The 13,187-nt window shown below is 42.2% G+C and overlaps 1 protein-coding gene across 7 annotated transcripts in view; it reads left to right on the top strand.

The window, feature by feature from the left end:
- Nucleotides 1-9,246, top strand: part of SETD3 (SET domain containing 3, actin N3(tau)-histidine methyltransferase) — a 49,102-nt gene extending 39,856 nt beyond the window's left edge. For 4 of the 7 annotated variants that reach the window (XM_083436676.1, XM_083436678.1, XM_083436679.1 and 1 more), the window contains exons 9-13: nucleotides 1,004-1,078; nucleotides 3,891-4,057; nucleotides 4,873-4,958; nucleotides 6,249-6,409; nucleotides 7,885-9,246. In XM_083436676.1, coding sequence (XP_083292802.1) covers nucleotides 1,004-1,078; nucleotides 3,891-4,057; nucleotides 4,873-4,958; nucleotides 6,249-6,409; nucleotides 7,885-8,331 — 936 coding nt within the window. In that variant the 3' untranslated portion in view covers nucleotides 8,332-9,246. Of the gene's footprint in view, nucleotides 1-1,003; nucleotides 3,125-3,513; nucleotides 4,058-4,872; nucleotides 5,363-5,709; nucleotides 6,410-7,884 lie in introns of all 7 variants that reach the window. The other 3 variants (XR_014510195.1, XR_014510196.1, XR_014510197.1) reach the window with 3 other exon arrangements.
- Nucleotides 9,247-13,187: the final 3,941 nt, after the last annotated feature.

Below are 13,187 nucleotides of genomic sequence, written 5' to 3'. Positions count from 1 at the left end.
CATGTTAATAATGAGCCACTTTAGTCCTTGTGGTTTGATAAAAGAAATATGGTTAAGTGGCAACTTCTTCATCTTCCCACAGCAAAATCCCATCACCATCTAAGAATAATTACCTAAGTTTCAGATAAAGAGATTATTTGCAAATAAATTGGAGTCCTCTGAAGAAAGTATCCCCCCAAGATTCACAGTTATCCACTCCTCTTTTTGATTCAGAGTGATGAAAAATGCACTGAGAGTTGAAGTGTGTGACAGAAACTAGTTCTCTTAGTGCAGTGCTGCAGAGGACCCCATGGGAGTGACTTGAAACTCAACAGCACTGTTATGTGCGAGAGGGGTCAACTCAGGACCAACACAAAGTGGTCTAGAAGGGTGCCATTTTTTATAGCTTTTCTATAATATTTGAGAATTGTTGGAGAACAGGTGAGGTCCCTGCAAGCTGGAAGTGTGCAAATGTTGTCCCCATCTTTAAAAAAAAATGGGGGGATTATCTGACCAAACTCACCAGCCTTTGAAATAGGGTTGGGGAGCCTCTGGCCCTCCAGATGTTGCTAAACTACAACTCCCATAATCCCTGACCATTGGCCATGCTGGCTGGGGCTAAAGGGAGTTGGAATCCAGCAACAGCTGGATGGGCACAGGTTCCCCAATCATTGCTCTAAAAGAAAGGAAAATACAAGGTAACTTCCCCAAGGACTAAGAGGCTTGACTTTGTTACAGGGTAGTAGGTGCTGTTTCTTCTTGTTATTTTTAAAGCAGTGGTCATTTTACATCCTTTAAAGCAGGCACCCCCAAACTTGCCCCTCCAGCTGTTTTGGTACTACAACTCCCATCATCCCTAGCTAATGGGACCAGTGGGCAGGGATGATGGGAATTGTAGTCCCAAACCATCTGGAGGGCCGAGTTTGGGGCTGCCTGCTTTAAAGGAAGATCAGGCTCATACAAACAAGATTGGACTATAAAATGCTGAAAATTTTTCCTTCTTTCTTTTGAATCCTCTCTATAGATCACTACAGGCTACAATTTGGAAGATGACCGTTGTGAATGTGTAGCACTTCAAGATTTTAAGGCTGACGAACAGGTAATCTTGAGATGTGTGTGTGTGTGTGTGTGATTTAACATTTGAAGTTCCGTGTGTAGAATTCATACATGTACAGATGCATCCAATTGATAGTAAATACACGCAATTCTAATCTAGCTTCAGGAGTCTTGTTAATTTTCACTAGGAGTGTTCCATGGGACATTCCTTAGAAATGTGTTATAAAGACTGAGGATAGATAGCTCTCTTTTTTGTAACAGAAAAAGTGCATTTGTCATTGCAAAGGAAGAAGAATGCCTTGATCTAAAGCAACCTTACCTTGTGCCATGAGTAACTCAGCCATTTTTTGTTTTGAATGATAGCACATTGGTAGAAATGTTCACGTAGGTGAGGGCGTTTAAAATACTTGACCTGAGCATCATAAGCTGGGCAACCATTGTTTGTTCAGCATTTTGCTCTTCGGCATTATTTAGTTCACATTCAGCTGTTTTCTGACTTCTTACCACTTAACCGTCCAGAAAATAAAAGATGATGTCACTAACCAATTCAGCTGTCAGGATCCATTCTCCAAGGGATGTATAGCTCCTTTTAACAGGCATCAATATCTGCCTTCAGTGCTCACTTCCAATATCCTTGCGATTCATGTTGTCCATTATTACTGTTGACCATTAATTCTTGGACTTCCCTGTGATGTAGTATAAAGAGCTATTTGTTAATGCTGTTTATACCCCACCCTGTCACAACAGCTTGAAGTGGATGCTTCATATAGGTTTACAATTTCTCATAAATTTCTTGCAATTCTGAAACATGTCCCAGCTGCTAATTTAGCAAACGACATTATTAAGTAAAATTATTGGATGTTCTCATAGTCTGTTGCTAACCTCCCTGGGATCTTCAGGTGACGGGCAGTATACAAATTTAATAAATAAAGTAAAATAAAATAGGTCATTTGTCCCCATAAACTTGCACACAATTAAGTTAAATTTGGTACTTATATACGTGAGGAAAGTGGAAAGAATATTATGCCCCCTTCTCTAGAGTCCAAAAATCCAGGCATCTATTAGCCACCGGTAACTGAAAAGCAACATGGTGACTGGCACGTGAATTACTAAAGAGATCAGGATGCAGATTTTCTTCTTCTACTGATGCATGCTGCTGTTTGGGGGACCTGGTTCCTACCTCCTCTGAGTCTCTGTTTTGTTCCTTTCCCAACTGTGCTCCCTTCCTCTTGGTATATGCTATGCTCTGCACCCTTACACTGATATGTATGTGGGCTAGCAGCAAGACCTTGTTTCCCCCTCCATCCCCATGAAGAGGGAAACAGACCAGAATATTCCAGCAAGTACAGGGCCGGCCCACTTATGGGCTGGGCCAAGCAGCTTGCCTCAGGCAACAGAAGCCTCAGAAGCAGTGCTGGCACTGGTCCCACAAGATCTTGACGAAATCACGAGAAACCTTGTGAGATTTTGGCAATATCTCCCCGAAAGTTGATACTGATGCCAGCGCCACAGCAACAGTGCTGGCAGAGCTGGTAGCGAAATGGGTCACACCGACCCTGGATCCCACTTCTCACTAGTGGGCATAGGTTTCCATTTCTAGTTATTAGGAAAACTTACTAGCTTTGGTGTTTTGCAAAAACTCTGCACCCCTGCCGCTCAGATGATCTTTGCTTTTTCCATTAAAAAAGCCCAAGTATAAATCCACTGATGGCTAACAGAATGCGACAGAGGTGAAGGATGAAGCAGAGTTGACACACTGGAGAGAGGATAAGCGTTCTGTTGGATATCTGTTGAAAAGGGGGAGCACTATCCAAAATTAATCATAGGGCACCAGTTCTGATAACTACAGTACACATTTATAGAGTTAGATGTTATTTAACACATAGAGTAGAGCTTGAGTCTCTCGGCTAGCTGGCTTCCATTCAGTGGCCTTGGGAAGGTAAGCAGAAGGAAAATCTCAGTTAAACCCCCCCCCCCCCCTGCGTAGTATCAGCAAACTCTGTCAGACGGAACCCGGTTCAGGAATAATATAATATCCAGTAATATTTTGAGGTCCCTTTAGAATGTGAATGCCATCTTTTTAGGTGAGGTGTGTTGGCTTTTCGCAGTGTAGTAACGCTGCAGAGAGCTTGCTGAGGAGACCATGCATTAGAAAAAGAAGGGACTCAAAAATAACTTAAACAAGGTTTTAATAAGAGAAACAAAAACTCCTTATACACCAAATACATCTACAAACAAACACGACCCAACCACCAACCCATCCCCAGGGTGAATGGCAGAGCTAGGTGCTGCTCCTTATATACTGCAGCCAATTCCCGACATAGCTTAATCAATGCAACTCAACGGCACCTGCTATGCTTCACAGCTGTAAAGCTGGATCTCGTTAGTTCGCTCTGGCCCTTGCTCTGGCCCCTTAAAGGTATACACATTGGGTGAAACAATGATGAACCTTTACGTTTAAAGAAACAATTCAACAAGGTGTTCTCTTTCTTTGCTTGGTCAAGTCATTTGACAGCTCATGGTACACCATTTTTTGGGGAAAGCTGCACTTCTGTGTGAATTCTGTTGCTCTCTATTTCTAATGCATGTAGTTCTGAAGATGGTCAATAGAGGAGCTTTGGGCACATGCGGGTAGAGGTCTCTATGTTTAGAACAGCGTCCAAAGCGTTTGAGCAAAAGTAGTTCCTAGGGTTAAAGTTTGCCTTGTCCATTATTTAAAGATAGCATTCTCATATGCATTGTGGTCTGCAGCACTATAGTATGGGGGGGGGGGTTGTGTAATGTGTAATTTGTCATTCCATGAGTTGATCCTAAGCTATTTTTCTGTCCCTTCGCTTCTCTTTTCATCCTCCTAGATTTACATTTTTTATGGCACTCGGTCAAATGCTGAATTTGTGATCCACAGTGGGTTTTTCTTTGATAATAATTCACATGACAGAGTGAAAATAAAGCTTGGAGTGAGTAAAAGTGACAGGCTGTATGCTATGAAGGCAGAGGTCTTAGCTCGCGCTGGCATCCCAACGTAAGTCAAATTGAAAGACGCTGTTTTTGTATTGAAACATTTCAAGCTCTAAGGTCAAGTAGAACATTATAGCAAAACTGCTGTTCATTAAAGTAGGTGGAGCCTACACATTATATCTCACTCCTATATAGTTATCTTAAATTGCTGTTATTAAGCATGTTTGCTGATTATGAGACACGTTTACCAATATCTTTAGAATAAATTGTCTGTTGGAGGGCAAGAGAATATGCCGGTTTGCTATTTTTGCTCTCTGTTTCCCCTCATTATAAAAGTACTGTCATGGTCTATTTGTGACCTATAATGCTTTCAGCATCCTTCATTTTTGAACCATAAATCCAAACACACACTGTTACTTTTGAACCATAATCTTTTTAATTCAGACTATTGTACAATATCTAGTCAGTGTTCTTTGGTTGAATTGCCAGCCATCTTGCTAGACTAAATAGATTTTCTTCTAATGGATTTTTCAATAATTTCTGATGGTCAGTATGTCAAGAGAGCAAGTGTTAATATTTTGTAGCTTGGAAATGAGATTTCTATAGGTCTTAACGTGGTAAATGAAAGCATGCACAATTTTTATTAGGTGGTTATATAAAGTAATAGTGAAGTAATACTTGACTAATCTATTATAGAGGAGGAATTGCTCAATTTTTATCTGAGAAAAGTTTGACCAGCTTCAGTTTAATGCTCAGAAGTTGGATTGACCCTTATGCAGCTTCACTTTACAATAATAAGAATATATTATAAATTAAGGATTTTCATACCGGATAATCAAGCTACCAAAGACTGACATCTTATTCCCTTTTTTTTTTTAGTTCTAGTGTGTTTGCCTTGCACTCAACAGAGCCTCCAATCTCAGCCCAGCTTCTGGCTTTCCTTAGAGTGTTTTGCATGACGGAAGGTAAAAAAACAAACAAACACCTTTATGAAAAATTGTATCAAATTTTGTTCGATTGTTTGAAGGTCAAAATGGGATTAAGGAAAGAAAGTTCAGGCCTCCAAAGAATTCCAGAGAAATTACTAGCCCACCAAAGAAAAAATATCCCAGCCTTTTTGACCATATATACCATCCTCTGGTAGACATTAATGGAACATTGAAGATATGAAAAGACTATTTTCCAGTTTGCAAAAGCTTTAATAGAATTTTAGAGTTCGAAGGGATTCTGAGGATCATCTAGTCCAACCCCCTGCAATGCAGGAATATACAGCAGTCCCATGCAGGGATTGAACCTGCAACCTTGGCATTATCAACACCATGCTGTAACCAACCTAGGCAAATTTTACTTGTCACAATTGATTATAAAGGTAAAGGTAAAGGTACCCCTTGCCCGTACGGGCCAGTCTTGACAGACTCTAGGGTTGTGCGCCCATCTCACTTAAAGAGGCCAAGGGCCAGCGCTGTCCGAAGACACTTCCGGGTCACATGGCCAGCGTGACATCGCTGCTCTGGCGAGCCAGAGCCACACACGGAAACGCCGTTTACCTTCCCGCTAGTAAGCGGTCCCTATTTATCTACTTGCACCCAGGGGTGCTTTCGAACTGCTAGGTTGGCAGGTGCTGGGACCGAACAGCGGGAGTGCACCCCGCCGCGGGGATTCGAACCGCCAACCTTTCGATCGGCAAGCCCTAGGCACTGAGGCTTTAACCCACAGCGCCACCTTGATTATACAAGTGGCTATTTACAAGCCTAGTTTGTAAACCAAAATATATTCTTCAGGATTTTTATACCTCTTTTCTCTTGGAGATGCTATATTGAGGAAGGTGGGGAATTGCAAATAAAAGAGCATTAGTTAGGTATTTATTTATCGCTTTATGCAAAAAAAAACAACCCCTCTCAAGGTGAGTTTGTAAGATGAAATAAATAAAAGCAACGTAAAACAACAAAAAATTAAAATTATGAACAATACACACTCTGTGATGGTGAAGCCTTCTTAGGCTGTGATATTTTCACAGACTTAGCTGGAAGAAAATCACATTGAACTTGGTGATGGCCAGAATAAATGGAACAATTCTCTGTTTGAATTTAGAATTGAATTGATTCTGTACCAGTAAAGCTTGGAGCTTCAGCTCTGGAGAACTCAGAAAGCAACAGGTCCACTTACTAATGCTCATGAATGGTTCCGTTTTGTTAGCCTTCCAGAGGCCAAAATAAATGGAGCAATTGCTGATTGTCCTTTCTCCTCCTCAACAGATGAGCTGAAGGAACACTTGATAGGAGAGCATGCAATCGACAGAATCTTCACTCTTGGCAATTCTGAATTTCCAGTGAGCTGGGACAATGAGGTGAAACTTTGGACATTCCTTGAAGCCAGGGCATCTCTTCTGTTAAAAACCTACAAAACCACTATTTTGGTAAGACTTCTAAGAGCATGCTCGTACTTGTAAACCTAACAGGATATTTGGTCTAATCTCATAGAAATGAGTTCATCCTTTAAAAACATTCCCTTTGGTGCCTTTCTCCTCTAGAAAGGAGTTAATAGGATTCTTTGTGCTTGAGAGATGTTTAGAGGTGTAAGCTCATCATTTGGCTGCTGCACTGTAGGTTTTCTGAACTTTGTACAGTGGTACCTCTGGTTACGTACTTAATTTGTTCCGGAGGTCCGTTCTTAACCTGAAACTGTTCTTAACCTGAGGCATTACTTTAGCTAATAGGGCATCCCGCTGCTGCCGCTGCGCGATTTCTGTTCTCATCCTGAAGCAAAGTTCTTAACCCGAGGTACTATTTCTGGGTTAGCGGAGTCTGTAATCTGAAGCGTATGTAACCCGAAGTACAGTGGTGCCCCGCAAGACGAATGCCTCGCAAGACGGAAAACCCGCTAGACGAAAGGGTTTTCCGTTTTGGAGGTGCTTCGCAAAACGAATTTCCTATGGGCTTGCTTCGCAAGACAAAAATGTCTTGCGAGTTCCTGCGGGGTTTTTTTCCTCCCCCCCCCCCTTTTCCCCAAGCCGCTAAGCCACTTAACAGCTGATCCGCTAAGCCGCTTATCAGCTGATCCGCTAAGCCACTAATAGCGCTAAGCCGCTAATGGGCTTGCTTCGCAAGACGGAAAAAACCGCAAGACGAAGAGACTCGTGGAACGGATTCTTTTCGTCTTGCGAGGCACCACTGTACCACTGTATTCAGAAATGGACCATGATCTACAGCCCATATGCTGGGCTTCTGAAAAATAGCAATTTTCTATTTTAGTATGTGTGCGGTACTTTGGGGTTGAGGAGGCAGGAATGGACCTCTTTATGCTTATGATTTATACCCACTTTTCAGACACACTCATTCCAGCTACTCTATAGCAGTGTTTCCCAAGCTTAGGTCTTCTGCTGCTTTTGGACTACAATTCCCATCATCCCTGACCACTGGTCTTGCTAGCTAGGGATGATGGGTGATGTAGTCCAAAAACAGCTGAAGACCCAAGTTTGGGAAACACTGCTCTATAGTGTCTTTCTGGGCGTGGAAACTCTTTTGTCTTCTCAAAAGGGTTCTTCAAATTGCAAACATTTCCTTTTTTTTCAGACCTCCACCGACTTAAGATTCCAAGACCGTTTCATACTCAGTATTATCTGCTCACTTTAAGGACTCTACTCTCTGCCCCTTAGGCCTAGAACACCTGTCAGCTGCTACCTTTAACTATGTATAACTGCATTCATTTTTACATTTGACCTGGCATAACAATGGCATTGTTATTATTAATACAGCAGTGTAAAAAACTGGTAACTTTGACCACTTACAGAAGTACAGCTTTATGGTTAAAATCCAAAGCCTTGCTTAGATTTTGGTGAATACACCATGTTTTATTCTCTTCTCTTCTCCCCTCCCCCATTTTTGTTTTTAGGATGATAAATCTTTTTTGGAAACGCATGACCTTACCTGTCATGCAACAATGGCTATTAAACTGCGCTTAGGAGAGAAAGAAATTTTGGAGAAAGCAGTCAAGAGTGCGGCCGCCAACCGAGAGTACTATGGCAAACAAATGGCAGAAGGAGTTCTCCTCCCCAAGTATGAAGAGAGTAATATTGCCTTACTAGAGAATACTGTGGCAGACTCAAGACTCCCAATTGTCTTGAGAAATTTGGACGAAGAGACGGAGGATCAAGAGGACTTAAAGATTGAGGAAGCCATTGGGGCAGAAGTTGCAGCAAACGGATTTGTGAATGGTGACAATTCTTTGCTTAACGGGACCAAATCGGAAAACGAAAATCTAAATCAAGAGGAAAGTAACAGAGAGACTGAAGATGCCAAAGAATCTTCTTCAGACAGTACTGATGAGGTTAAAGAATAGCTCTAAAATAGTTTTGAATTTATTGTGAAATTGAAAACTAGCAGGTGTTCTCTTCTTCTTCTTCTTCTTCTTCTTCTTCTTCTTCTTCTTCTTCTTCTTCTTCTCCTCCGAACAGTGATTTACATTGGTGTGTTTCCTAACATTTCTTTCTGCAGAGGAAAATGTTTTTTGCTGCTTTATAATAATAATAAAAAAAAGATTTTTAAGTTATTTAAAAGATTTAGCATCCCTTTTCTACTAAGATTGCCATCTTGCTTTTGGAAGACTAGAGTCCAGGGAAAATGAGAGAGGTGGTACCTTTGGAGAACTGTGCAGCCCTCGGTTAGGAAAACGTGTTTACTTCCTAGGGAAGAGTTCAACTTTATCTGCTATCTTTCTGTTCTGTTTTCTCTGACTTCTAAAATGTAAAGCTTGTTTTCTTGCCCAAGGAGGTGGCAAGTTTGACTGACTGACCACTTGGCATAGGCAGCACAAAAGAGTAGATGCACTGAAAAGTAGATACACCCTTAAAAATGTAAGGTGGCAACCTTATTTTCACTAGGTTTCAAACGTTAAGAATACATTCTAATTACAGTGGTTTCTATGAACTATCGTTTATTTTGTGGTTTGGTTTACTGTACAAGAAACTTAATTTCCCACCCCACCATATCCTTGAAATCAAAGTGCGCAACTACAGTACATCCTCAGTTTGTTTATTATTATTTTTTAAGGCTTGACTTTTTTAAAATTTCAAAATGGCACTGGTTTAATTTGGTGAAGGAAGAGATTGGAAGCAGCTCAGCCCAGCCTCCAGATGCAAACTGTGTTGTTCAGAGTGAGGCTGCTCCCCAACCTTTTCAGATTTTCACAAATAGCTAGAGATTTTCAAAGCTACACTTTTGACTAAGAAAATTATTAAAAGTAAAACTTGATTAATTTGTGTCTGCTACTTTTTCATTCATTTTGCATGAGCATAAGCGTTGGACGTATCAACTTACATTTCGGCTCTGGTTACACAGGCTGCAAAGGAGTTGGGATAGGAGTGGTAAGCGGCAAAGTCTGGGGATGTGTGAATACACACAGCAGGGGTGAGAGGAACTGGATCCCACCAGTGTGGACCGCTTTGGCGTGTGGGTGGGGCACCGTCCTCTCAAATCATGTGACAACAAGCGATTCAAAGGCCAGGTATTGGCTTTCAGTGGAAGATTCTTCGTTTGCAGTTCCACCTCCTCAGCCATTGCTTGACTTCAAACTAGAGAGGCAAAAAGAGACTCTTCCTTGAACTTTCCCATCTGATGTTATATGGTGTCCAATTTGGGGAAAGTAAAGGTAAAGGGACCCCTGACCATTAGATTCAGTCGTGACCGACTCTGGGGTTGCGGCGCTCATCTCACTTTATTGGCCGAGGGAGCCGGCGTACAGCTTCCAGATCATGTGGCCAGCAGGACTAAGCCGCTTCTGGCAAACCAGAGCAGTGCACAGAAACGCCATTTACCTTCCCGCCGGAGCAGTACCTATTTATCTACTTGCACTTTGACGTGCTTTCGAACTGCTAGGTTGGTAGGACCAAGCAACGGGAGCTCACCCCGTCGCGGGGATTCGAACCGCCGACCTTCTGATCAGCAAGTCCTAGGCTCCGTGGTTTAATCCACAGTTTAACCCGCATTTGGGGGAAGTGGGTAGTCCTAAATACCATGGTGGGCCAACCTCTGGGACTTGTTTTTTTTTTATATAAGCATTATTAAACAGCTTAATTTTTTTTAACCCCCTAAGGTTGTGTACAACATAAACAATATTGCTAAAAGAAAAATGCAACATAGAACCAGTAAAACAGCAATAGCAACATGTCCATGTAAAAAGTCTGGGTGTGACACAGTGTTTCTTAGGACGTCATGAGGCCTGCAGTTCTGTGCCTTCTTATGTAAGAGTAAATCGTTTTGAAGACATTGGGCTTTACTTCTGAGTAAACATGCATAGGATTGCATTTAAGATTGTGCTTGATTAAGTCCTTCAGTCGTTATTACTTTTGCACTACAATATTGCCACTTTTAGTGACCATATTGTCGACTAATCAGGGTGGAAGGCTGGATGTTCCCTATCAATGAGCTAAAGCCTATTCATTTGGGATGTAGCCCAGAGAAATCTAGGCATGTCCAAATCCCATTGACATCTGTGGGTGATTAACTACAGAGCTAAACTGAAATAGCCCTTTTTAGTTTTGTTCTTGCTATTGTCAAGAGACACTTCTATTTTTTATATGCTTTTGACTGCAACCTTTAATTTTTTGCCAATATCTTAACCTCGGAATTAGAAGGAAGCATGTCTGGTCTAAAAAGCCTGGGTTTTAACGGTCCAGACAATTGTGCAGTTCCTCACAGAGCACAGATCAGGAAAGATCTGGAACCTTGGGGGCAGGCGAGCCGTAATCTACAAGCTTGTCTGAACAAACACATTCAGGGAAGTTTCCCAGTCTAAGCTACCAGGAGTCACCAACTTTTGGGGGCCCTATGGGAACATTTGCTACTTTGAGAGTGTGCATTGGGTGCCGCTCTCCAGTTGCTTCTCCTCCCTCTTCCATGTCCGTCTGTTTACTCGCCCATCAGCAGGAAAGGAGTAGCATGCACATACGCTTTGTTTATCCGGGTGTCTGGGTAAAAATCTGATCCTGCAAAACTAAAAACAGGGGCTATTGAACTTTCCATAATTTTGCACAAGGTCCTCAACAGTGCAAGCTTATAGTACATTGCAGTTTTTAAAAAGCGCAGATCTGGTGTGTAGCCCACCTCCACAAAAAATACATTGCATGGGTTTTCATGTTTTTTTACTTCGGTAAACAACAATACCACCAGTTACAGAAACATAAATTTCAGGAAGAGACTGTGCATACTGAGGTGTCCTATGATTTGATTGTAGCTTTGAGGGGATTCCCTTGTAAAAATTATGAAGATCCATAAGGATCTGTGCCTCAGATTGATGTATTTGTGCCATGTCAGCTTTTGAAAGCACCTGGACCCATAATTTTTTTTATGGTTCAGTCAGTGGAGATGAATGTGATCTGTGATATGATGGCTGTTGGGTAGGAGGAGATTCTTTGAAAATAGTATGTAATTTGAAGAGAACATTTATGAATCCAAGTTGTTGGGGTGGGGACTGCAAGTACCTTCTCTCTCTCCTGTAGGACCTCACTTTCTTCTCTGTTCCTACCGCAAGACTCCTAGATCACTCCCCTTCATTCCCATCTTGACAGTCCGCTTTCTGTGCTGCTGCTCAGGTAAAAAGGTAAAGGGACCCCTGACCATTAGGTCCAGTCGTGTCTGACTCTGGGGTTGCGGCGCTCATCTCAATTTACTGGCCGAAGGAACCGGCGTACAGCTTCCAGGTCATGTGGCCAACATGACTAAGCTGCTTCTGGCGAACCAGAGCAGCACACGGAAACGCCGTTTACCTTCCTGCCGGAGCAGTACCTATTTATCTACTTGCACTGGTGTGCTTTCGAACTGCTAGGTTGGCAGGAGCTGGGACCGAGCAACAGGAGCTCACCCGTCGCGGGGATTCGAACTGCCGACCTTCTGGTTGGCAAGTCCTAGGCTCTGTGGTTTAACCCACAGCACCATCCGCGTCCCAGGTACATAGAGTTAAAGGAGGAAGTCGCAAAACATATATTAATTACCACATTCTCTTGCAGCTTTATGTCCTTTAAAGGGATGAAAGGTAATTCACCCTCACCACCCTTTTATTAACTCAGCCCTGGCGTGGGGAGGTGTAGATGTTTTGCTGATGCCAGGAGACGTATTCAGGTATCCCATTGCACCATGACCACCACATGCAGATGTGCCCCAAAGTTTCATATTTGATCCTCCAGAGGGCCCTGTCCAGGACAGGTAATCCATTCCCAAAATCACATAGACCACCAGCAATAATCATTTCTGTATTGTCTGGATTTACGTTAATCAGAAAACAAAAATGGCACCTCTTTTTTTAGTCGCTTAGTCATCAACCTCTAACCCAGAACAACATGGAAATAGTTTTTCAAAGAAGCTATTGTATTCTCAAGTCAGAATTAAAGCTGTCGGTTGTCAGGTAGATTATACTGTGCCTTCCCATTGGTGTACAGAACATTGAAGGGGCTAAAATATCACCTGGTGGGATCTCTCTGCTTACTACTTCCCAGGTTATAAAGCAGCCACCATCTACTCAAATCTCCTGTATTTTGATGCACCATCCTTGAGGATACTCCTGATAGATCTGGTGGTCAGATGTATGAAAAGCAATGAAGTAGTCTAGAAGACAGGGTCACATTTCCCCATCTCCCTACATGAGTACTGCCTACTAAAGCAGCTTCTGCCCAGAATTATCTGGATCCAGACAATTGGTTTCTTGCAAAGAATGCTTCGAGCTGTCACATCTAAATACCGAACTTCAAAATAAAAACCCCCAAAAGGGTTTGTATGACATTACTTGGTTGAAAAGAGAGATTTTTAACAATGGTGACTGACTCTTCTCATCCACCCGTGGTTGGTAGCCGTGAGGTACAGCAAAGTAGGAAACTCACATGGTCAGATTGCAGCAAGGTTAGGCAGGGTGTTAAGATGACTGACAATGACAGCTCCCAGCAACCAACTTGTTGCAATAGGGGCTTAGGAATGGAAGCCTTAAAAGCTGCTTGACTCAAGTCATGAAGAACCTCTGGCCTGATGATTGGTGCTCCTCTTTAGCTCTGTGGTCTGTTGCCCATTGTTTCCCGTACTATTGTACTGGCAAGGTGGTGTTTTGTTTTAAAAGAGCAGATAGGGAAATAATCAGTAAACGGAATCACATTTCAAAATGGAGTCATACCTCTCTGCTTCAGGCCATGTTAGAAAATACCGAAAGACTAG

Source organism: Podarcis tiliguerta (genome assembly GCF_965153285.1).
Source record: "Podarcis tiliguerta genome assembly, chromosome: 1".
Taxonomy (NCBI): domain Eukaryota; kingdom Metazoa; phylum Chordata; class Lepidosauria; order Squamata; family Lacertidae; genus Podarcis; species Podarcis tiliguerta.
This window is presented reverse-complemented; position numbering and strand designations above follow the sequence as displayed.